Source organism: Cardiocondyla obscurior, linkage group LG12 (genome assembly GCF_019399895.1).
Source record: "Cardiocondyla obscurior isolate alpha-2009 linkage group LG12, Cobs3.1, whole genome shotgun sequence".
NCBI classification, from domain to species: Eukaryota; Metazoa; Arthropoda; class Insecta; order Hymenoptera; family Formicidae; genus Cardiocondyla; species Cardiocondyla obscurior.
Window position 1 is genome coordinate 1,582,458 of NC_091875.1, and position 24,948 is coordinate 1,607,405.

The 24,948-nt window shown below is 41.7% G+C and overlaps 2 protein-coding genes across 5 annotated transcripts; both read left to right on the forward strand.

The window, feature by feature from the left end:
• Positions 1 to 57: 57 nt before the first annotated feature.
• On the forward strand, positions 58 to 13,057 carry Step (cytohesin steppke). 4 transcript variants are annotated; one of them, XM_070663921.1, is made up of 7 exons: positions 58 to 228; positions 1,147 to 1,220; positions 9,531 to 10,136; positions 10,230 to 10,341; positions 10,669 to 10,896; positions 11,093 to 11,162; positions 11,257 to 13,057. In XM_070663921.1, exons 1-7 carry the CDS (start codon positions 150 to 152, stop codon positions 11,342 to 11,344), a joined length of 1,257 nt encoding a protein of 418 aa, XP_070520022.1. In that variant the 5' UTR covers positions 58 to 149; the 3' UTR covers positions 11,345 to 13,057. The 4 variants fall into 4 exon arrangements, with proteins under 4 accessions (XP_070520022.1, XP_070520023.1, XP_070520020.1 ...); XM_070663922.1 differs by lacking the exon at positions 58 to 228 and adding an exon at positions 280 to 711; XM_070663919.1 differs by lacking the exons at positions 58 to 228; positions 1,147 to 1,220 and adding exons at positions 1,853 to 4,046; positions 4,134 to 4,505.
• A 2,043-nt stretch (positions 13,058 to 15,100) lies between these two features.
• LOC139106867 (monocarboxylate transporter 12) lies at positions 15,101 to 24,821 on the forward strand. Its single transcript, XM_070663903.1, has 5 exons — positions 15,101 to 16,978; positions 21,831 to 22,078; positions 22,180 to 22,306; positions 22,655 to 22,834; positions 22,974 to 24,821. The coding sequence occupies exons 1-5, from the start codon at positions 16,950 to 16,952 to the stop codon at positions 24,232 to 24,234; spliced, it is 1,845 nt and encodes a 614-aa protein (XP_070520004.1). The 5' UTR covers positions 15,101 to 16,949; the 3' UTR covers positions 24,235 to 24,821.
• Positions 24,822 to 24,948: the final 127 nt, after the last annotated feature.

A 24,948-nucleotide genomic window follows, 5' to 3' on the forward strand; every position in this document is an offset into this window, starting at 1 on the left:
TTCTTCCGCTGCCAGCAGGTGGTGCGACTTGGGCGTCGCTGGCGTCAGTCACCGTAAGCGCCTGGGCGGCAGTGAAAATGGAGCCGCTCGAGTGAAGGTGGGTGATTCCGTGTGCGCGCCTGGCAGCCGAGAAGTGTTGGTTTTCGGAGATGTGGCAGGATTTGAGCGGGCTTGGGACCGTGGGAGTAAACGCCGGTGGCCACCAGGTCGACCAGTTCGCCGCGTCGGGTAAGGGCTCCTCTTAAACACGAGCTTCGAATTTCAGGGTACGCACGGAGTAAGCAGGACTCCGAAATACGCTGGAGACGGCTGGAGCTGAAGAGCCACAGCCAATAGCGTACTCCGCAAAACTCGTCTCCACGACGCTGAGCGCACGCGCTCGTTGCGTCTCTTGCTTCTAGCTTTCGTTGGTGTGAATACGCACGTTCCACGCACGCATCGCGTAGTAAACAAGACGGTACTCTCGTTGAGGAGCAAGAGGGGTTTCACTGAGAAATCCTGTGGCTGAGATAGCTTGTCGTGGGAAAAAAAAATGCGCGGCCACTCTCTCTTTCTTATGGCCTTATCGCTCGATCGATTCCGGGATCTAATTTTAATGGCCTGATATGCGTCCAGTTTCGGTGAGCTACTTTCAAGAAGCCTCGCTTCTCGGAAGGATTGTCGGATGATTTGTCTTTTGAAACGACGTGTACTGCACGGATTTAGTTATTGGTGATTTTATTTATGTATTAATATATTATTAATTTAAGATGGAAGTTTGTAGTTGATTGACGACTGAGAAACACGTTCTGAAATAATCGACGGTATTTTTAGAAGGAAGAAACAATCGTTGTGTGAGTCTCAATGTGGAAGTGGGACCGTTATGACCTGCGACTTGATTTTTAATCGTTCCCCTCTATAAAACAATCTCAAGGAGAACAGGAAGTTTAATATTAATTAAAAATGTTGGCCAAATTATTACAAGTATGCATGATTTTCTGGTTATAATTAGCTTATTTTAATTAAGCAATTTTTTTGTGGCTCCATATTATATTGACATCTTGTTCTTCTTGGGATTCTATAACAATTTTATTAATTAAATTAAAGAGAGAATATCTATAATTTTGAGCAAATACCTTTAACTTAATAATTTTTTTATGGTTGCAGAATTGACTCCTGAGCAACAAAAAATGCTGATAGACATAAGACGGCAAAAAACGGAACTGCTGCTCGAGATTCAAGTAAGTATTTTATATTTTAATCAGAGCTTTGCTTATTATTTTCTTCAAATTTGATACATTTTTATATTTGTAATGGTTATCACCGTCTGTAAAAAAAAAAAGAAGAATGTAATCTATGATGTGGAAAAAGATAAGATCGAAAGCCTACAGTCTGAAATTCTGCAGAATGTAACTCATTCGAAAGCTTAAGTTCGGAAGCATGCAAAGAGATCAATTTTTTTTTATATTTTTTCTTTATTTGTTTAGATTTATTTATTTACAACAACTACTGCAAACTGCAGTTTTTATAACAGCTGCAAAACAGTTTTTCCTGCTAAACTCAATCAATGTTATACAAGATATCAAGTCGCTTTATGTAACGTAATGATCGAGAAACTTTTTCTCTCTTAATCATTTAATTTGATTAAATTTCTTGGAAGTAAACGTAATGCGTCTTTAGAGAATATTATATGACACATTAAATCGTTTTATTCATATAATAATTAAAGAGCTTTTTTCGTAATTATTTAATTTTATTTGATTTTTTATTAAGTACTGATAACGTACTAAATAAACGTAATATGCATTTAAAGAAACATTATGTTATCATATTAAATTATAATTTTTGGAAAATATATGGTGCTTTTAACTGATATTTCTCAGGTAAAGAGAAATCGTATTAAATTAATTTATAAAAGTGTCAAAAAGATCTCTTTGTATGCTTCATCGTGCCACAACGATGATTAACATTCTGACTCTACTAATTCGTATCTATTGAGGCGGAAAAATTCCAGGATGTTCTTATGATAAAGCCGTTTCCGCAACGCTCGATAGTCCCGCTTACTCATCTGTTTGTGGACTTGTATCTAGTTAATGGTTCAACATGGGATCTCGTGAGCTTGGAAGAAATAAAGTTACAATGCACGATTTTACCGCGATTCGCATGAAGCCTTCTCCCAGGCTCCATTCTATTCTATTCAGAATTCGAATAACGCACTCGCTCATCTTATTTACGGAATCCGTGGGAGAGAAAAACAGAGTCATAACGAGCGTGCGTGCCCGTCGAAATGTAGTCGCGATCAGCGTGTTGTACTGTACTTCGCACGTGGATTGAATACTTATCAGGCGAGGCAGGTCTAGGATAACTTTTAATTGCCGATAATCTCGACGCTAATGAACCGGCCCATATGTACAAGCTCCGAAGCAGCTGGCGTAGACTCGATACGTGGTGGTCTTGTTAATTGAGTTGTCTGGCATTCATTAGCTTGCGAAGCGGACATCAACAGGTGATTAAGCCTGACATTGCGTGTGCGCGAAAAATTTTGTAAGACCGTTGGGCGTGTAAGAAAATAGTAATAAGATTTTCTGAAGGCCTTCAGCCTTCAGCATGTTCGAAAAATTTCTATCAGACTGAAGTAATGGCCGGGTTCAGTAAAAGAGCTGGAATTGTTGTAAAAATTGTGAATCAGATTGACGTTTTTAATTTAAAACGTTAATTAGAATCACAGATATTATAGCAATTGTAGTAATAGTACATTAAAATTTAAATTAGATTAAAATATTGATAAATTACGATTTCGCTGCGCCAGATATTGGCCCTCTTATTTCTGGCTGGTTGAATTCCAGCTTCAATCTTAAGTCCAATCTTTAGTCTGATATGGGTCTAATGCTTTTTATCAATGACATATTTTCTCCCGCCTAACGTGTTGCTACGCTTCCACGTGAGCCAATACTCATGCTCGTCACTATTGTGAACGGCATGTGTGTGCGTGCAATTAATTTATCGTCGCTGATTCATCGGCCTTAACGACTTATCACGAATTAGGTATTTACGATCTTCCTCTCTCGCGTTGTAGGAACTCGTGTAGAGTTATTTTTTTTTTTACACATGAATGACGTCGCACTCTTCGCCGAAAGCAAGTACGAGTCTGTTAGTATAGCATCCACTTTATTTCTTTCGGTTTCTATCTCAAGATTTGAATTAATATCAAAGTATTTTTTTTATCAATATATTAAACATAAAAAAAAACAAATATTTAAAGAAGCAGATATTAAAAAAAAAGAAAATAAAAGGAAGTTTTACATAATTCAAATTATTGAGGGACAGTTGTTACAACTTTCTGATATGTTTGCCTATCTAGATAACATGAATCTATCTTTATCTATTTAAAAACAAATATGATAGACAAATTTATTAGCTGAAAATCTTACCTAAAAATTGTATGCTGGGTTACAGTAACTCAGTGTTCTAGCACATCGTTTACAAGACAGAGAAGAAAATCAGATAGGCTTATGAGTCACCGAAATCAGAATTTGTCAGCGTTATCACATTCTCGCAGATGTAGTTTCCCGATAGCCCGCCAAGTGGGTGCCAGGTGGGGTTTCCAAGTTCCACTTGTTGGAAGAGCGCGCCGTGTATGAGTACGCACACACGTATGACACACACTGTGCTTGCTAATATTTGTGCGAGAGTCTTGATCGCGGCCGCGACGAGGCGCTAGCGCAGCCCGCCAGAACGGCCCAGGTCGGCCAGCCATCAGCCTTTCCAGCCAGTCAGCCAGATGAGCCTCGCGAGCCAGAAGCCAGGCGGAACCGGGGCGGCCGCAGGCAAGTGGGTAGCTGGACTCTCGCGTGTTGCGTGACAGTGCGCTCATCAGCTCGACAACTTACCAGCTCCAGGAATTACAAGTATTGAGACCGCCAGTGCCACTTGGAGGCTTGGACTAACCTGGACCAGTCTCTTAATTAAATGCTAGGAGCTTCTTCTTTTTACGGCGCCTTGAGAAGTGGACCTGAGTGCCAAGAAAGAAGAGAAAAGACCTGGACCGGGTTAAGGTAGCGAAAGTGGTATTTGAACTCTTCCCCCGTCACCGCCACTGGCCATCACGTTAGTGCTACGTGCTCTGCGATCTTCGTCCTATAATCTGCTTTTAGGAACGATGTTGCCTGACCGCGACCGAAAAGAACTATGGTGAACGCCGGTCTCTTGAGGAGTGTCGTACCCCGGCTGGCGGTGCGGAAAGTGACTAGTGCTAGTCGGAGTTGCAGGGTGCGATTGGCGAGCCGGCAAACCGGGTGGACGCGAGAATGACCTTCATCGGTAGGTCGGTGGACGCTCTCGATGAGGTGCGCAGTTCTGGTGGTCCGGGTAACTCTCGCATTCAACCGGATAGTGGCCGCCGGGATGTGAGCGCCGTCGCGATCGCGGCCGGCTGGTTCTCCAGCCTGCGAAGACCCGGCAAAAGGAACAAGAGCTGCCAGAAGCAGGCCAAAAGCACTTGGGACCTCAGCGTGCTGTCCACCACGGTCAGTTGGCATCCACGTCATTGTAGTAACACTGTACTGTGTCTGTAGATCTGTAAACTCGCGCCTGTGTTTTCAATACTTGTCATTGTAGGTAGGAATTGCGTTTTGCCACCGTCATCGAGAGGAAACGCGAGCCGGCACGCGAAATTCCCGCAAACCTTCAAGGTCGACCCGAGCCAGTCGGATTTATTTCTAGACCTATCGCTTGGGGCTTAACTGCGCCGTTGTTCGTCGCCCGTTATTCGGAACATGTTCCAAAATTCAAGTATTTTGCCTAGCGTTCACGAACTTTCAAAGAAGCGAGAGAAGAACTGTAAACGTCGGTACATGACTAAGAGATCTTTTCAAATGAAAAATTTGTAAGAAAAAGAGCGTCACGTAGATTACTATCTTAGATAAACAAATTTCCACGTGTTCAGAACTTAATGGCGTTTGAAAAATCTTAGCAATGTTGTGGCAACATTTAATAACAATTAATCATGAAAATCACGGTTGTTTTGCTAAAAATAAAATAATTAATAAAGCTCGTTTTGAACGCAATGATTCTATAAGACGTACATTAAATATTACGTATAACATTCTTATTTGTCTGGACTATCGCATTATGCAAAATTACAAGTTTAAGAAAATCAATTTTTATTTTTCACCGTGTAAGTTCTTCGCCTTAAAATCTATTTCTGTTAAACGAAACGAAAGTGACGGTGCGATTTGATGAAAGGTCGAGGCAGACTGGAGAACCGCCTCGTTTCAGGGTCAAGAACTGAACGTGAGACGAACATCGGCCGCTGAAATCCCGGGAAACGAAGCGAATGCGAAAAGAGCGAATTAAAGACCACCATTTGCGCGTTTCTCTAGCATAAACGTGATATTCTTTGCGAAATACTGTCGCGCCGCGGCGAATCAAAGATTGTAAACCCAGTCAGAGAGACTTATTTATAGAAGGGACCGAGACGGACGTCCATTAGACGCTCCGCTTACGCTCGCTTGTCGCGACACGGATACAAACGCGATCGGATGATATGAAATTGTGTGCCCCTTGATGATCTGTCTCGCGGGGGGGCACTGCGTGAACAATTACTGCGGCTAGTCGCATCATGAAAAGCGAGGACTCGCGTCCCTCCGGTCCCTTCTTTCTTCCTGCGTGGTATCTCTCTATTTATCCGATGATGAGAGAGATTAGCCGGGTCGACGATAGAGCGACCCGGTCGAATTCGATGACGGTGGCACCAACTTAGCGATGTAGAGCGAAAGTAGACCGATAAGTAGCGGGAGCGATGTCACGCTGGTTTTAAATAGCCTACTTTGACACGTCTTTCACCCATAGTATACGCATTTACTCGCTAAGTGAGGTAAATATAAATCCTTGCGCGATGAACGGAGCAGGTCTGGCTGATTCGACCCATATAATCTCGCGAGCGTGCCATTAAGGGAGAAAAGGCAGGTCAATAGTCGACCAGGTCGATTACGCAAGTTGCAAAAGTAAAGGAAAATGTTATTACTTTTGGATCCAACGACAATTTTATAATATATTAATATAATAATATTTCTAACATTAAATACGATTTACTCGATTATACTTATAATTAAGTCAGTCACGTTTATCGTTAGAAATGTTATAAAATTATGTTTGTGTCCGATAGTAACGTTTTCGAACTTGATGATAAAAATATGAAACTATGTTTAAGCCCAACTACAACTACACTCTTTTCTCATTGTGTAATCGTACATTCGCGTTTCGTTCGTTTTTGTAATAATCGAGAAAAGCGGATTTTTGCGTCATGAAACCTTAAAGGTTTAAGCTGCCGTTCGCTTAAGTAACGAGAAAATTTCCGTCGACGAGATTGTACGCGTGCGACTCGTAACTCCTGGATTTTAGCCAAACGCTCGGTTTTCTTCGACCCAGAGAATTCGCATGGTATGATCTAATCATTCTCCTTTTATAATTCGCTCTCACATCTTCCTTAAAGTAGAGAAAGGAAGAAGCGCGACGAATTTTTTAATTCAGATTTTTCATCGATTTTGTTTATTAGTCGCATAATGCAAAAATAACAAAAGGAGCAAAATAATGTTGCAAATATCATGTTTTCGTTGAAGCTATCGGTTAGAATAAAAACGAATTATCGTTTGGCCTCTGAGCTTTGACCATGCGATTTCACAAAATGCTGGATCATTTTACAACACAAGCAAAGCGTTTGTTATAAAGAAATTACGTGTTCGTATTAAGTACAAAGACAATTGAAAATTATTGAAACAAGTTCACATATATACATATAATGGTTTATCTTACACATTTTAAAAATAATCGGTGTAATTTTTTATCAATTTAAATTGAATTTGAACTACAAGTTATGGCATTTCAAATATGCATTTGCACAAAGGTGTTTTGAGTCTATTAATTGCGATTGAAGCAGGAGAAAATGCGTTATAACGCGAGAGACAAGTCTCGATAGTCATTATATGTATAGAACACTTGTCCGTAAAACACAATTAGTTTTCGAGACAACAACCGACCTAATGCAGCGCTAAATCACCGCGCAGGCATGCAGCTCGTTTGCGCGCGGCTTTTATGACGCAGGCCGGTTGCAAAACTAGCACATACGTCTGGCTTGGTACCAGCCGGATCGAGTGGTGTCTAATCGAACGGGAGCGGAAACTTTCGCTCTCCATTTCGCCGATAATCTTTCCGTTTCATCGCCGCGTTAAAATCAAAACGATACTGTAAACATGTAAGAACTTGTCACGTCTGGAATCTCCCGTATAGAGCGTTAATGAAGCTCAACGCGACTTGAAACATGCGGTACAGCTTTTGGAAGGGAAGAATTTGCAATGGAAATCAGATGTGACAATATCTGTTTGTAAATTAAATGTTGCGACGTGCTACACGCTTTTGCGTGCGAATGGAAAAATTTATAGCAAAGTTTGCACTCGTTGAAGTCCATCGAGAGAAAAATGTTATCTTTTGGATTCAATCATAATTTTATAATAAAAAATAAATTTTTATTTAAGAATTTTATTATAAATATTTAAAAAATATGATTGGATTTACAAACAACTTTATTTTGTGAACTGTATTATATTTGTTCTACATTTTTCTCTCGGTGCAACAAAGATACTTCTCAAGCGTTTCAAGATTAATGAAAACATTTGTGACAGCGAAATAGAGGAAATATACGTATTCCGTGTAATAATAAGGATACAATGAGCGTCGCTTGTCGCATATAGTGATCTCCGCATACTTTCAAGTCACATCCTTCTACGAGCCGCTCGAATGAATGCCCTTTACTTACAAGCTTGGTCCCGTTTTCGCAGGAAGGAAGTTTATTGAGTAGTAATGCTGAACTTGCGATCGATTGTACAAGACGCGTGCGACAGAAATAGAACGGAATAAGGCAATCATTCCGCACAAAACGGACAAAAGGGACGTAGAAATATAGACGAATTGTCTGCAACTCGAGAAGGACAAGCTTTATTTTCATAAATAAGATAAGACAAAAAATTAGGCGAGCTGGAAGTGAAAGTTTCATGCAAAATTATTAATGCTCGCTTTGTAAATGTTGAAAAAAGCGAAAACAAAATGCGTTAGCATCTACAATTTACTGCGATTTGGTTTCGTTGAATGACTTGAAAGGAGCGAATCGGAGATGACTCGATCGCGAGTTCCAGCAAAAACTAGCGTAATTGTTAGCTCGTATCTCGCCTCGCTGCGATGACGAAGCGATAATTAGCAATGCTAAACGCTATCTTGAGTCTCGACGTCATTGATCGCGTATACGCGGACGCGCTGTTCCCTTTATTGTCTCCAGGGTCGTTGTAAATATTCAAACGAGTCTCAAATGGTAGCTCGTAATTGCGGAAGGCACTGAAATTGTACGAAAGACATGCGGCGTACCAAAAGGAATTCCTCTCAGCGAGTCGTACCCAAGTCGCGATTCCTGGGCATACAATGCGTGTGCCTACCGGTTTTTCACGCGTCGCCAGCGACCTTCCTGCCGCCAGCGACGTGGGACCGGATGCGCGCCGATAAGTACAAAAGAAACGGGTACTACCTTGCAGACAATGCCGCTCAGGACCGTGCAAGTTATCGTCGCTATCACGCGGCCCATTAACCGCTCGGCTAACAACACTCGACCGCTTCCGGCTGGCCCTTCCTGCTATCAATGTTTCTGGAAAGAAGAGTCCAGCATGCGAACGGGTTGCCTGACTAAATATCGACTTCGAGCTGTTTTCTGCCAGCTCGGAGACCAGCTTTGCGATTTTAATGACAGCAATAACCGAAGAATGCGCCTGCGACCATAAATATTTCATGATAACGTCGTTTTCTAGAACGTGACGGTTGTTTGTAATGTTACGATTCGCGTTGTTTGCGTAACGAATCTATACAATCTCTAGGTCGAAAAGATGCGATTTTAATTGATGTCAGCTAAAAGAAGGAGATATTGGTAATTTGTGTTTGTCAGATTGAGGTCGCTCTCGTGAACTGACAATGGTGTTACGTGTATAGCTTTGACTCTGCGTTTACTGACATCGTCGCGGAATCCTGAAAGAGATACGAGCCTGCTTTCGCAAACCGGTATTTGAGGAATTGTACGTTGAACTGCGGCATGTAGTGGGAAATAGGCGGATGGTGTCGAGCGGTATTCGAGCGAAGCAGGAAACCGCTGTTGCGCGGCGGAGGAAGCCGCCGCGCACAGTCCAATAGGTCTAAAATCGCGTCATTTGTCGCTTTGAATCATTATGCGTATACAATGTCGATAAAACACACTCTCAGCGCTTTGATAATTGAATAACCGAGTTGTTTCGATATTTTATAAGAATTACAAATTTAACTTCTGTGGCGGACAATGGCTAGTCATATATTTAATCTTGCAATTTCTTGATCATCTACAACTACTATGATCCCATATTAATTCTCACAAAATTTTCTTTATGTATAATATAAATATTGCTGAAAGACACAAAGAATTCTAGGCTGCAAAGTAATCTACATTGAGTCGCTTCGACAATTAATTAATGATTTATTTTCAGCAATTGAAAGATGAACTCGGTGAGGTCGTGGCAGAAATGGAGGCGATGGAAGGCGGCGGGCTCACGGCCGATGAGACCAAACCGTCCAACAAGGCCAAGCAGATGTCGATCGGCCGCAAGAAATTCAACATGGATCCCAAGAAGGGCATTGAGTACCTGATAGAGCACAGCCTGCTGAAGCCGACGCCGGAGGACGTCGCTCAGTTTCTCTACAAAGGCGAGGGTCTGAACAAGACCGCGATCGGCGACTATCTCGGCGAGCGCCACGATTTTAACGAGCGTGTGCTGCGTGCCTTCGTCGAGTTGCATGACTTTACCGATCTTATACTGGTCCAGGCTCTACGCCAGTTTCTTTGGTCGTTTCGACTGCCCGGCGAGGCGCAGAAGATCGACCGTATGATGGAGTGCTTCGCCCAAAGATACTGCCAATTAAACACAAACATCTTTACCAACACGGACACCTGCTACGTGTTGAGTTTTGCCATCATCATGCTGAACACTTCGCTGCACAACCCGAGCGTTAAAGACAAGCCTAGCGTGGATCAGTTTATTTCAATGAATCGAGGGATCAACAACGGCGGGGATCTCCCGCGAGAACTACTCGTGGTAGGTTTACTTTCGAGAGATTAGTCTTCAATTTCGTCTCAAAGAGAAAGTACAAACTGTGCTTGATCTAATATCTGTACTTTAATTCTTTAGAGCTTGTACGAAAGTATAAAGACCGAGCCATTCAAAATACCGGAGGACGACGGCAACGACTTAATGCACACTTTCTTTAATCCGGATAAAGAAGGCTGGCTATGGAAGCAAGGTAATGACAATTCGTGGTTGCGTATGAGTTTTCTAAACTGACCGCATCCCGAGTTTTCGCAAGCTTTCTCTTCGCAGGCTCACAAAGGCCTTATATCATTTAGAACTTAAATATATTCATTTAGTTTCATTTTCCAAAAGATAAAAAAAAATACATCTTTTCACACACCATTTTCTAATTCTTATTACATTTATCATTAAAAGAACTTTATTCTTATATTATGTCACTTTTTCCCTCTGCTGCCCTGATGGAGACAGCAGGTAAATAGCATCTCTGTAAAAATTGTAGGTTTTAATTCTATATATATTTCGTATTTTATTGTTGCAGGCGGACGCTATAAAAGCTGGAAAAGGCGGTGGTTCATATTGAACGACAATTGTTTATACTATTTTGAGTATACCACGGATAAGGAACCGCGTGGCATTATTCCGCTAGAAAATATTCAAGTCCGAGAGATTCAAGATCGGCACAAGCCGCATTGCTTCGAACTGTACGCCGCTGGTTCTGAGTTTATAAAAGCTTGCAAGACTGACAGCGAAGGAAAAGTCGTCGAAGGTACAGCTGCTACAAATTTAACTTAATTAATTAATTAATAAAGAAAAGCTCAATATATAAAATTTACAGAAAAATACGATTATATAAAAATATATTACTAAAATAATTAAAATAAAATTGCAAAACTTATTTAATTAATATATGAAAGCGAATATATTTCGACATCGTTGATTATTTACGATTGTTTCTTAATTAGGCAAGCACACGGTATACCGAATGTCCGCCGCCACCGATGAAGAGAAGGATGAATGGATAAAATGCGTGCGGTTAGTTGAAACGACAAAGAAATTCCTACTTTGCATTTTTTACAAAATAAAATTGTGACGAAATAATTTTTTAAATATTGTCATTTGTTTGCAGGCAGAGTATATCGCACAATCCCTTCTACGACATGTTGGCAGCGCGAAAGAAGAAGGCACAAAAGACAAACGTACACTCAAAGAGTTAAGCGCTGCCGTGAGCCGAGTTTCGAGAGAAATTTGGCGCATTAGAAGACTGTTTATTCGCGATACGGTATCGTTAAATACAACCAAATCGCATGATGGCGAACACCCATCGAAAGAGAAAAAAAGATATGCGCCGGTATCACTGTATGGCGTCATGATAACGCGATACGAAATTGCAGTAAACGCCGCGACTTAGATTGTTGCAGTAACGTGACATCACATTAATTACCGAACGTGATAGAATCGGCGCAGCGTAAGATGAATATCTAGATGAAAATTATATTAATGATGGTACGATAAGGATGCGTTGCTACAACACGATGTCCGATTGATATTATTTAGTGTAAAAAAGATTTTGCGCCGAAAAGGCCAACGTTTATAAATTGATAGGGAAATTACTTTACTATTCTTTTCGCAGTAAAGTTTTAAAAAAAAAACAATAATTTTTTTTTTTACTGAAAATTGCAGTCTTTATAGTGAATAATAACTATATCAGTGGATTGAGATCAAAGTAATACATGAGTAGAGAAATGTTCGGCTTATTTAATGTATATTTAGCTAAAGAAGCGAGTTATCTCAAGAATTATCCCGTAGTAACGCATCAGATGCTTCTAACGCCCATAATGTTATATATTATGAGAGCGACTTGTGTAGAAAACTATTGTGAAAAAAATGGAACATTGTTTTCTGGCAGCTTTAAAATTTACCTGATTTTAAAGGTAATGAAACACTTTTACGAAATACAAGTAATATCGTCTTGCATCGTGTAAGCGAGCGATAGGTTGCGATTTCTGATTATATTGAAAACGAAAAGCGTAAAGCCGAGAACTCGACAACTTCATGTGATAATTATTTGTGTATTTATTTAAACGAATATGTACAAAACTAAATAATGCGTATTTTGCACGAGAGAACGTTATTTTGAAACCGTTCATGCTTGTACATTTCGCGATATGGCATGAGTGTAATTGTTATATTGTAATAATGGTTCTTTAATTTGAGAAGTTGTAAACGGGAATGGACAAAGACAGCCAATGTATCTCCTTCACACACACACATACATACACACGCGCACGTGCGCGAATATCTTGTGATCTGGCGGGAACCTGCAACTCCTTCAAAGTCTTTACAGAAACAAAAAAGGAAAGATTAAAAAGTTCATACATTGTCTAAAAAAAAAAAATATGTATATGTGTGTACATATACATGCATATATGTGCATATATATGTATATACATGTGTGTGTGTACATGTATATATGTAAATACGCGTACGAAGTTTGTTTCGTAATTATATATACCTCTCTTACATTACTCGCAAATATAAACGAAAATAATTTTATGGAAATATCGGGAATTGCGTTGGCGCGAGGCTTGTAATTTTTCCGGAACTTTATATCATTATTATTATTATATTTCTGTATCTTGTATGTACAATGGAGAATTAGCAAAAGAGAAGCAGGTGCCTTTGAGATCGTCAAGCTAGTCATAGCTGATTCGAGAGAACATTTTTCCTTACTGCGTGCGAAGAAAGCCAAACATCGAAAACGCCTTATTACGTTACACGTTAGATAACGAGACATTGAAAGAAAAACCAGCAGAACAGAGGTAGCAGTAGAGCGAGAACTGTCTAATATTGTTCTATTTCTGAAAGACTTAGACTGTCTATCGCCATAGAACAATATCTAATTGATAATAAATATATAACAAAAAACATTTTTTACATAAGCCAATTATTTTACATACCTTTTTTTTAATGCCTTTAATCATGTTTCCATATGGATGGCCGAGTAATTTAAATTATACAAAATATTAATATACGTTTCGCGTCAATTGCACTGATTTACATTGATTCCTCACTTATACTTTGATTCACTTAATTTGTTGGTGACGATCAACTCTCATTAGTAGTTCGAATTCTCGATGGTGGAGTCGCGGCGTTAAACAAAACTTGCGCGGAAGATTTAAATTTGATTTCAGTTCCTTAGAAATCCCAAAACGGGACGCTACCGTCGCCAACGAGAATTTGAGCTGCTGATGGAGTCAACCGCCATGAAGAAATATAGTACACCGAAGATCAGATATGGCATTTTTTGCGGCGACAGGGGCTAGCGTACGTAACCCTAGGAGGCAGAGGCAAAGGGATGAGAAAACGGGGGGGAAATCGGTCATCCGCAATCCGGCCGGCGCGGTACACACATGCGACACATGTGAAACTCGACGCTCACGACTCTAAAGTTACGTTCGCTAGCTGTCGTCGGCGCAGCAAACGCCATATCTGCTTTCCAGCGTACATACATATCAGTGCACAGTTTGCGTACAAAATAATTAATAAAATTAGGCTGACACTCTCATAGCACAAATGAAGCCAAATGAGAGAATCAATTAATCTGCATCGTGCATCAAGGGTAATTCGATTTAACCTAACTTTTTTAAAGTATTACTACTGCCATATATCTTCTGATGGATGCACACTAATTAAAAAAAAAAGAAAAAAGTACTACTACAACACAAAGAGAATAGTTTAGCAAGAAAAGGTACCGAATAAGAAGAAGAGGAGATTGTGGCATATATCAGTGAGCTGATGAATGCACATTAAACCAAGAAATAAAAAAAAAAAGTATTACTATATTTTATTATATTATAATAATAATTAAATTATTTATTCCATATGTTTATTGTATATTATTGCAGATTGCATTATTTTTCTCCATGTTCGAGTAATCTCGTTTCCTGTATTTGGATGGACAATTACACGTCGATTATTATATTGCGTAAGGAAGTGCTGCAGTAATTAACGAAGGCCGTGTTAAGATACGGCTAGTCGATAACCGAATAATAATTTTGCGTCTGCACAACGGCACATTCACCCTAATTTAGACGTTGACTGATCGTGGGGGGCAAGGTGGTCAGACGGGATTCCCACTGCGGCTATTCTTGAACCAGACCGGGCTAATATTGACGCCGATCGTTTCCAATCACGTCGGATGCCGATGCAAGTAAATTTCACTACCATTTTTCATCGCGTCGCTCTGTTCAGCGATGCATATATATTCACTTTATCATATTTCAATGATCCTAATAATAATAATTATGTCAAAATTGCAGGTAGACTGTTTCATATATACCTATTAATACTTATGTATAATCAAGCGGCTTGGGTTTTTCACTTTTTCTTGGAAAGACATATCGCGTGTCCCGCTTGGTACACGCCTAATTCCCTTGGACTTTAATCGGATCGCAAGAGATTATAGGATATAGAAAATTGCCACTCTATTATAAATTATTATCGCTCCACGCGTAAACAGCTCTTTTCTTTTTTTTTTCTACCTTTTTTATTTCAAGATCCGCGGCGGTTACGATAATTCCCTTATTCAACAACAAGCCTCCATTAGTGGCAAGGTCGCCATAACGGTACATTTTTCTGTGGTGCCCATTAGTGCCGGGCAGATCGAGATGACCACTTTGGCGAACCGTCGTTTCGACGTTCACGTTTAGAAAACCGCGCACATTTTGTAGGCCATGTCTTTCTCCGGGCACGGGAAGCGGGCAAAATGTAAATGCGATGTTTTTCGTTCAGGCGGCGTTCGACAAATCTCGTCGCTTTCTCGAAAAAAAAGGAAAGGGGGAAAAAAAATAGGAGATAAGAGAAAAACGGTGCGAACTTTTACCGTAATCGCCAGCAATCGATGCCGCCTCCTTTGTCCGCCGGCTCGAGTATTCCGCGTGGTAAAACCAGTTCTCGAGTTGGTGTCTTTGCCTAGGCCCGAGCGGCGCGACGCCGCGGAGATCCGTACTCGTGAAAAGCAAGCGCGGTGGAAAACATTATGCTAATAATTGTGGAAGGCTAAGGTAGTGAAAGGTATGTTACTTGAAAGAGAGAGAGAGGAAAAAAAAAACTGAAAGAGCAAAGCAAGCGAAGCACGAGGATACCCCTCCGCGACGTCGCAGCTTTGATCCGATCGTAGAAGACCTCGGAGGGGAAATCAAACGCACGGCGTTTCGTTTCTTGATCCTTTTTCTCGGCAAAAGGTACAATTATTCCCCTTTGTTTTACCTTTTCGTAGAGCCGTGATACTCCTTTGTTCGTTTCTTGACGCGAATTAAAAGCGAAGGCCGAACCAAAGGAAGTAACTTGAAAAATAGTTGTAATTAACGGTTCACTTAATAGAATTTGCATAAGAAGCATTAAAATTTGTGTGTGTGTGTGTTTTTTTTTAATTGAAAGAATAATAATGCAATTAAAATAATGTTTCATAAATTTTTTAGCTGGACCACCTTTGATTTGTGCAGCTCGCTCACGTTTGAGACCACTGATGCCGAATTAAGTTCCTTGAACTTTTCGATCGGAGAACGGAGACCCGCTCTGGGTTCCTTGGACTCGAGTTCCGTGTAATGATAATACGTGCACGCAGGTAGACCCCGAGGACGGGTGAAGAAGGACGAAGAAGACGAGGAGGAGGATGTTAATGATGAAGAGGAGGACGAGAGGAGGTGAAGTGCCGTGGGATAAAAATAGCTGTTGGGAAATAAAAAAACTAATGATGCGAATCTGTGGAATGACGATCCCGAGAGCCAGACTCGCCGAGTAAGGAGGGACCAGAAGAAGATGCGCCAAGAAGCGTGCAAAGGAAAGAGGTCGTTGTCGAAAAGGAGGAACAAGGTTCGCCTTCGGGGGGAGGATAAAGAGCTAAAAATCTTTATTTAACATACATCGCACAACAATCTTAATAGAACATGAAATATTAAATCTAATATATAATATCAAACTATTATATTAATTAATTTATATAATAATAAAAAATTAACTTTACGCTTACGTAATTTATGCGTCTTTCTTTCTTGCAGCGACAAGTTGGGGTCGTAGAAGATGAGTCTTGGAAAAGCGAGTACCTCGGTGGATCGGACCATTCGCGGCGACCTTGAGAATCCTTGAAGGTTCACATTCTATCGGATATTCTCGGACACGAGATACTGTTGACGGTGCCGAAGTCATCTTTGGGAGCCGCGTTACGTTACGAAGCAATAGTGGGAGCCGAGCAAGTGGTGGTTGTATATGAAGAGATCTCCCACCCTCTCGGTGATCGTGCGCTGGATCACGCCGCTCAACCTGTCTCCACCTTGTAGTCTTGCCGCGGTGCACCGGGAGCACCTCCGTGTGGTAGCACAGTTAAAAGTCAGTATTGCCGACTAGTCGGCCCAGTCAGCCGGTCAGCCAGTCAGCCAGCCAGCTCGCAGAAGGAGATCCTTCATGCACATCGGTGGTGGACACCGGCCTCATAATGGCGAAACACGGTGACCGTTTCGGCGCGATAAAAGCTGAGGGCAACCTTCGGGAGTTCCTGCGCCGGTTCGAGGAGAGCTGAGGAAAAAGGAAGACGGAGTAGAACGGGTTCTCCGGCGCCCGTATGCAGTCTAGTCCAAGACGCAGGATGATAGCAGACGTCCGATGAGCATCCTGCTTCCCGTTGCCCTCCTATCACAGCAAGAGAGAGAGAAAGAGTGTGTGCGTGAGTGAGTGAGAAGAGCGAGAAAGAGAATAATTATCTGAGGGTGACTGCTACTACCATCCTCTTCCATCCACCGCTGCTACCAGCGAGAAGAAAAAATGTCAAAGCTAGAGGAAATGCCTACCAGGTCAGTGAGCGATTATTTTAATTACCTTTGCATGAATCGGCCGGATAAATAACGATTGATGAATCAAAGACTATGATTTAGGTCGCGAAGTTACTTTCGTATTCTCCCAGCTTTGCGTTGAACTTGATATCACTCGAGGAGCTTGCAAACGTTTAAAGAGACAGGCACGAGTATATCACTTGCTTGCAAAGCGATGAAAATTTTTTTAACAGCTCAGGTCTGATTTGCAAAAGCAAAAGTTCGAGTCAAGTAACGTAAAAAGAGCTCACGTTAGTTGGTCAACGTTATTCGAATGGTAACCTTGAGTGAATCGTAGATGATTCTTTCGTTCAGGTGAATTACCCTCTCATTTATGCTCAGGGTATTGTCCACAGTTCACGCGAGCTAAAACATAGGCTTTCTGATTTTCATTGCTCTTGTACATAGAGCGGTATGCAGGAAACCGATTAAATAACTCTTAGATATTAAATTAAGTTGTTCGTCTTTAATGTTAAAATGGTTGAAGAAGGCCGGTGGTGGTAATAGGAAAATATTTTACTTATTAACAAAGGTTTTCATCTATTTAATTGTCGTTTAGTCGATCTCTTTTGTCTTTTTTTTTTTTTTTTTTTTTTTTTTGTTAGCAACTATAATCGATATATTCTGAAGACGCACGGTGTGTACATCCTAGAGCCGTATTCTTAAATACGTAACATCGTGTATTGCGTGTTTCACGTCATGCGATCTTATATATGCTTGATTTAGAATTAGACGAAAACATATGCTGTTCGTAAATGTACTTGTTATATCTCGTGGACGCTGAGTACCAATTCGGCTCAGACGTTTTCTTTAAGAGCCGGCCGAGCGATCTCCAGACACTGTTACAAGCGAAGAATAAATCGCGCGTCTTTTAAAAACAATATCTCTGCCAAAAACAATACGTCGCCGTTTGAATCGTCCAACCATGTGATACACATGTGCAGAAGACGTACGTGACTCACCTGCGCTGTCTGACATTTCATTTTTCTAAAAAAAAAAAGATGAAAGAAAAAAAAAATAAAAGAAAAAAACTAGAAAACCGCAAGCGATGTGAAAATCCTGTTTGTCAACGATGAGGCGTGCTCGACGCGGAAGAAAAACACGCAATTAATCTTTCGAAAAGGGATGACCACCGGCCAACTTCTAATGACTTGAGTCTCTTCGCGTCTGTGCTCGTCAACATCCACCCGTTACCTTCACGCATACTAGAACATGTTTCTCCTTTCGGATTCTGTTTACGGATATTAATTCATCGTAATGCTTCAAGGTGCTTGAACGTTAACGAGCCTGCCGTTTATTAGCGCCGAGATACTAGCTGCCCACGCTATCTCGCGCACGTCGCCGCGGCTGAGCGCCTTAAATTAATAATTATAAGTGTGCACGCGGGACTCGACTCGTTTGCGCACAGAACCCGCGAAACCGATCCCCGCGAGGTGTCACGTTAAATAAAATTCAAGCTTATTTAGCGCGATAGAGATCGGCGCCGCGCGATCGCCGGCTTTTTTTTTTTTCCTGAATGGATGCTGAATTATGCGATATTAATCTCAAGAGTTTCCCCCGCCGCTTCGGCCGGCTAATAGCCGCCGCGTTTATTACAAAATAGACAGCGCGCGATTAACTTAGCCACGACATCTTCTTTCGCGATAAAGAACACCTTTTATATTATTTTCCAAGCGGTTAAACTTTAATGATGCAACTACCCGTCGGGTATTTAGTAACGCGGAGTTAGAACGTAATTGCGTTTGACACAGTTTTGAACGACTTGAATTGTTGCATCGATTGCAGCTTCAAGTTTGAGCAGAAACGCTAGCTTTCCATTGATATCTGATTGATATTTGTTACGAAAGAACGGCATTAAGATTATACGAGTAATTTTCTCAGATGTAGCGGTCGAGAAAAAAAAAAAAAAAAGAAAAAAATTAGACGTCTAAAATTACAAAGTATCTCAGACTTAATGAGTGCAGCGCTGATGTATTAATCGAGTGGAAGATCACAAAGTCCTTCGGCCGCTAGGTTTTGGCTCCTATAGCGACATTAACCTTTAGCGCCTAATGATACGTTCACATTCAAACTTTCGGCCTTAAGAGCGTATTAATAGAACCGGTTATTTATTCACTTGGCAGCATATGTTCGGCTAAGTGTTCGATATAGTTCTGTCAAAATTTTACGCAATTATTCATACGCGATCGCTGCAAATCAATCTGCAGATTGAATGAAAAAAGACCAATAAAAAGATTAATAAAAAGGCTAACTGCTTATATTTTTCCTCATACAATTTTTGCTTATTTAAAAATATAATTGAAGTGTGCTTCCAAAGTGTTTATCTCGCGCAAATAGAAAACGCGCTTCTTTGAAGATCTCCGATCTCTCTTGCATCGTTTTATTAGACGGTTTTTCCCTGCGGTTTGCAGCTCGCTCACGAAACGAGGAAAGAAATATTGTTTTAAAGCTTAAGCCCGATGAGAAGGAAGTCAACGATTCAACAGAGATTTAATAAACAATGGCAAGAGTTTAAGAAAAAAAAGAGTAGGTCATTCAGGAGTAATTTGATCCAAATGGAATTACGTAAAACGTGAATCACCGCGTAGGAACATCGCATGACTTTGATAGAACTATTAGCGTTGTAATGAACGTCTGCTTTTTTTTTTTTTTGTTTAAACATTCTTCTCTCTTCAACTTCCGGAGATTTGGAGATAATTTTATTTTTAATTCGGAGATTGCGCGTATTATGAAACCTTTCACAGATCGAAACACGTGAGCGGCATTATTTTAGGAACAGGTTTAATTTTTCGGGTCAGTTTAGCAATCGGGTAATCATATACTTATCTTTATATTTCTTCTTAATTAGATAGAGATGGGCACGTGTTTGCGAGGCCGATCGTCTCTCTCAGCGACTGGAGAACGCGGTTTCGAACCGTCCGAGCGTTTTACACATCCGTAGTAAATGGAAATCATTCATAGTACCTGGTACACGTTGGCGAGCGATGGTGCCTGCTCGCGACACGTTGAACCGTGTAACCGAGCGGCCGATTACGGGACTTTTCTCACCGTTGCTGGCGTTGCTCGCGCCTGTCGTCGAGAGTCAATCAGCATCTACCTTGAAAGCCGGGGAATCGAAAATAGCCGGTCAATTTGCACGTCCGATCTCGCTTGAACTCGCCTGCGTCCTAATTCACACTTTTTAATTAGTAGCGTTTCGAAAAACGATTGGAGAACGATTGGAAAACGCTTGGAGAACGCTTGGAGAACGTTCCACGCTGAGCGCGCGTTTCGTGTTACTCGCTGGTCGTTCATTAAACTGTCTAACTGTGTTCCGCGGCTAACTCTCAGATAATTGGCGAGGCAAACGTGATGAAAAGTGCAAACCTAAAAGCCACGTAATGGCCGCAATTTGAAAATAATGACCGCGCCACGCGATAGCCGCGGTGCACGCAGAGTGCTCGCGCGCGACGTCGGTGGAACGTAACGAGCACGCCGAGATGCTAATTAATACCACAAAGACGCGAATCGCAGACGAGATGCGCACGTACCTCGGGGCATTTTATTTTTATCGTTTATCATACGTTCGCCTTCGCGTTGACGCGTTGAGCGCCGTAACTAACGCTTCGCGGAAGGATGCCAGTTAGATCTGCTTATTAATTTACAATATAAAGGAAACGGCGACAACAGCTTGGCTCTTTCGCTTCTTCATTCTGACTAACATCTTTAATCGTCTAATCACTTTAATCGAAGCTGGTTCCGGCTGTTTTACATCATGTTGAACGAGCAAACGATTGTAAAGTCTAATACGCTCTATCTCGAATCGCTCAGGCACGAGAAATAAAATTTACTTTAATAAAAAAAAAAAAAAGAAATAAAAACAGACTTTACTCTTTCTTTAATCGTTCTTTAACCGTCAGTTTAGCGCCGGGACCTTTTAACACCCGACGCGTACTTTCTGGTAAGGTGGAAGGATATGACGAGCGGAGTCACGAGAGTCTTGTTTAACGACTTTCATCCTGCATAATTTTCCCGCGCGCAAATGCGTGGCCGCTTCCGACGTGTGCGGATTAATATTACACGCTCTTGTCCAGCGCGATTAGGGCCTTATTTTATTTTTATACCGCATTTCTCACAAGTGAACGAAACGAGAGATCAAACTTGTCGCGCGCCAGGCACACACAGGCGGCAATTTTTCCTCGGGCGTTCGCGTGCGCGAACGGTAACCGGGACACGTATACACGTGACGACTTAAATGAACGTGTATTTCAAAGAAAAACCGCGCATATTCATTCCGTGCGAGCAGGTGAGCGCGCAAAGCTGTTCGCGCGCGGCCGAGCGTGAAAAGAAAATCCGCCTGGGAAAGCGCGCGGACAATTGTAAAGTTCGTATCAAGCTAAAGATTAGAATCGAATTAAATTCAATTAATCGGAAGAGAAAGGATCCAGTTATCTTGTTTACACGCTTCGCTTTGGCTAATCAAATTTTAATTTTATCTAAGTCTTGATCTGACGCTGGCTTGAGAAGGAAACGCGGCTGTTTGCGCGGCGAGTTTCGAATTTCTGCAATTAATCTTACGGGCGAGAAAGAAGCTGCCGATGCGCGTGGTGGATCTCCGAGGACGCGAGAGTTACTCGGGACGCGAAACAATAGGATAATCCGCGTTATCCCGCCGGTGATTTCATCAAGTCGATTTTTTTTTTTTAACGGCGCCGTTATGAAAGAGCGCATTGGCGCCAAGGACGACGCTCCAGGCCGTGTCCTTTAACCATGATAACAATCTTTCTCTTACCTCCACGGAAGGCAGAAGGTGCCTATTATAATTCATGCGTGACATAAGCTTACCTCTTTTCAGCGGAGAATCGCACGAGGCCGAGAAAAGCACGTCGGTCAGGCGGAAGACGCGGAAGACGAAGAAGATCCCACCTGATGGCGGTTGGGGCTGGGTGGTCCTGTTCTCCGCCCTCATCGTCAACTTCCTTATCCCCGGTACCGTCAAGTCCTTCGGCGTACTCTTCGTCGAGTTCCTGCACGTTTTCAAGGCGTCCTCAACGGCGGCCTCCTGGATGCCGGCGCTATGCTACTTCCTGTACAGCTCATTAGGTGAGTGGCTGGTGGGCTATCGCTTTAGCCGAATAATATTATAATTGTACATATAAATGTATAAAATATATATAAATGTAAAATAATGTGACATTCGACAGGTCCTTTATCTAGTATCCTGTCGACCAGGTACTCCTACAGAGCCGTGACTCTCGTCGGCGGCACTTTCGCCGCCAGCGGGATGATGCTGAGCTACTTCGCTAACTCGGTGACTTATCTCTACGTCAGGTACGGTCCCCTCATCGTTTAACGTTCGAGAGGCGTTGCAAGTGAATAGGCAAACGTAGCTGTTAACAGCTCTGATTTTAATAGCCGCCGTGACGGAACACTGCCCAAATGTTGTGTAATAAGGCCGGTTGTTGAATCACTTAAGACGAAAGGTCTCCCTGATTTACGTGCATTACACAACTTCTGCGAACCGATCTAGAGTCCGTTCTGTACGCGGAATATGTATAATAAATATCGTAGAAAACCGTCTGCGTGTACTGAGAATATAACTTAGCAGTCGCCTGACATGAAAAAAATTTTTATACAAATATATATGTATATATATATATTTTTTTTTTTTTAATGCAGTTATGGTCTTATGGTTGGCATCGGCGCTGGTTTGTCATTTCCACCGACGGTTTACATCGTCACACAGTACTTTGAGAAGCTGCGAGGGATGGCGAACGGCCTGTGCATTTCCGGCAGCGCGATTGGAACCATAGTGCTACCGCCGCTGCTGCAATATCTTTTAGACTGTTTTGGATACAGGTAAATGTGCACTTTTAAGTTTAATTAAATCTGGGAACTTGCGACTGTTCTAAACGTAACACTTTTGCTCAACGCAGCTAATTGTTATTTAAAAGAACATCAGGATATGTAAATCAGATTTTGTTATATTAAATTTCAGAGGGGCAGTGCTCATTATGGGAGCGATCACGTTAAACACGCTGATCTGCGGCCTTCTGTATCATCCCGTCGAGGAGCACATGAAGATCGTACCCTTGGACGAGGGTATCGATAACGAAGCTTTGACTCTTGACGAGCAAAATGTCGGGGTAAAAATGGAATCGGTCGAAAAAACGGAAGACGACCCGAAATTCGACGAGGAGCCAATTCACAAATTTTCGGATCTTCCGCGCAACGTGGTGTATGAATCCGTCTCGGAGAAGTCATCCGAGAAGAGAAAAATTCCCGAGAAAAAATTAGACTACAAGACGAACGATCGTGTCGTCGGGCTGCGATACAGGGCTGTTAAAGACGACGACTCGCTGATACGGGAGGAAATACCGCGGGAGAGCACTCCTAATGCGAACGAGCTTCCCGCGGCAATTTCTTCATGTCTTGAAGAAAACGGCGACGGTACCAATGGCGACATTCAAAATTTATCACGGCCAGATAACGGTGCCGTTATCGAAGACAGTAGGGTGCAAATTGACCAGGTAAAAGTCGCGGGTGACAGAGAAAATAATAAATCCGAAGAGCCAGAAGAGAAAAAGCGGAACAACGCGCGTTCGAAGTCAAAGAAAACGTCAGGAAAGGTGCAAAAGAAGTTTGACAAGCCTTTCTTCGACCTGAGCGTGCTGAGAGATCCCGTTTACTTGGTGATCCTCATCTCCAACTCCACGTCGGCAATCAGCAACACGAATTTTATGATTTTACTGCCGTCCTACGCGATTGCCGAAGGGTTCGACAAAAACTCGTCGGCTCTGCTCTTGTCCATAGTCTCGGCGTTGGACTTGGTTGGTAGAATCGGCGGCGCGTCCTTATCCGACATTGACTTCATGCCCAAGTACTATTACTTCGTCGGCGGGCTTGGCACCAGCGGAATCGCCCTGGCTTTGCTACCCATGGCCACCAGCTACACTATGCTGTCGTTTTTCTGTGGTCTCTTCGGCCTTTCATCCGGCATGTACATCGGTATCACGACAGTCATCCTCGCGGACATGCTGGGTACGGAGAAGCTCAGCTCATCTTATGGGATCTCTCTGTTCGTTAACGGCGTGCTGCAGCTTGTCGGGCCTCCCGTCTGCGGCATCATCTTCGAAAACGTGCTGTCGTACAAGCCGATTTTCTTGGCCTTCGGTATTATTCTGATCTTGGGCACCGCGCTATGGGCGGTGGTACCGCTTATCAACATGAATAAAAAAAAAGATGTAGAGGCGATATAAGATGCAGTTCGCGCGACGCTCTGATTAGGACCTTCCGGCGAAAATTAGTCTAAAGCGTTTTGTAAGACTTTGTGAGTATTACAATCGCAACGATTAGATCGCTCGGGACTTATTAACATTTTTAGATACTTTTAAACTGTGGAACAACGAACACTTAAGTCGTTGTATATTTTTAGATAAATTGACGAGTATGTTTCTTACGATATTTGTGCTCTAGAAGAAAAATCTGAAAGCTCGTACAAATTTTCTTAATACCATACGTGAAATCGAACTATGAATCTAGCACGATTCGTGCTTACATATTTAGTTATCTGCGCAGCATTTAGGATTTTTTTCACGATTCGTGCCATTATTACTGTATAATAAGATTGCTACGTAAATCGTCGTGTAACGAAGGCTCATATGAACTGAATAGGTGTCACTAAAAAAAAAAAACAATTTTATACATTAGTGAAACGTCAATGAATTGCTGTTTAAGACGAAAGAAATGTCTATCGCAGAATAGATAACATTATGTACATTAGTAATAAATTTTATACCTCTCTCGGAAAATATTTCGTACATATATTTTGTGTAACAATGCGATATTAATATTTTTATAGCGTTTACTGAGTATCTCCTAATTTTTACCAGCCTCTCTGGAACTGGGAAGTGGTAGAGATATTTGGAATTAAGCAATACTACTTGCTTTTATCTGGTTTTATTGTAGCTGTA

Coding starts and splice junctions, on each gene's coding strand:
- Step (XM_070663919.1), top strand. CDS start 4,287: ATGACCTTCATCGGTAGGTCGGTGGACGCTCTCGATGAGGTGCGCAGT. Junction 10,137..10,229: donor TCCCGCGAGAACTACTCGTG/GTAGGTTTACTT, acceptor TTAATTCTTTAG/AGCTTGTACGAAAGTATAAA. Junction 10,342..10,668: donor AGGCTGGCTATGGAAGCAAG/GTAATGACAATT, acceptor TTATTGTTGCAG/GCGGACGCTATAAAAGCTGG.
- LOC139106867 (XM_070663903.1), top strand. CDS start 16,950: ATGTCAAAGCTAGAGGAAATGCCTACCAG. Junction 22,307..22,654: donor GTGACTTATCTCTACGTCAG/GTACGGTCCCCT, acceptor TTTTTAATGCAG/TTATGGTCTTATGGTTGGCA. Junction 22,835..22,973: donor TTAGACTGTTTTGGATACAG/GTAAATGTGCAC, acceptor ATTAAATTTCAG/AGGGGCAGTGCTCATTATGG.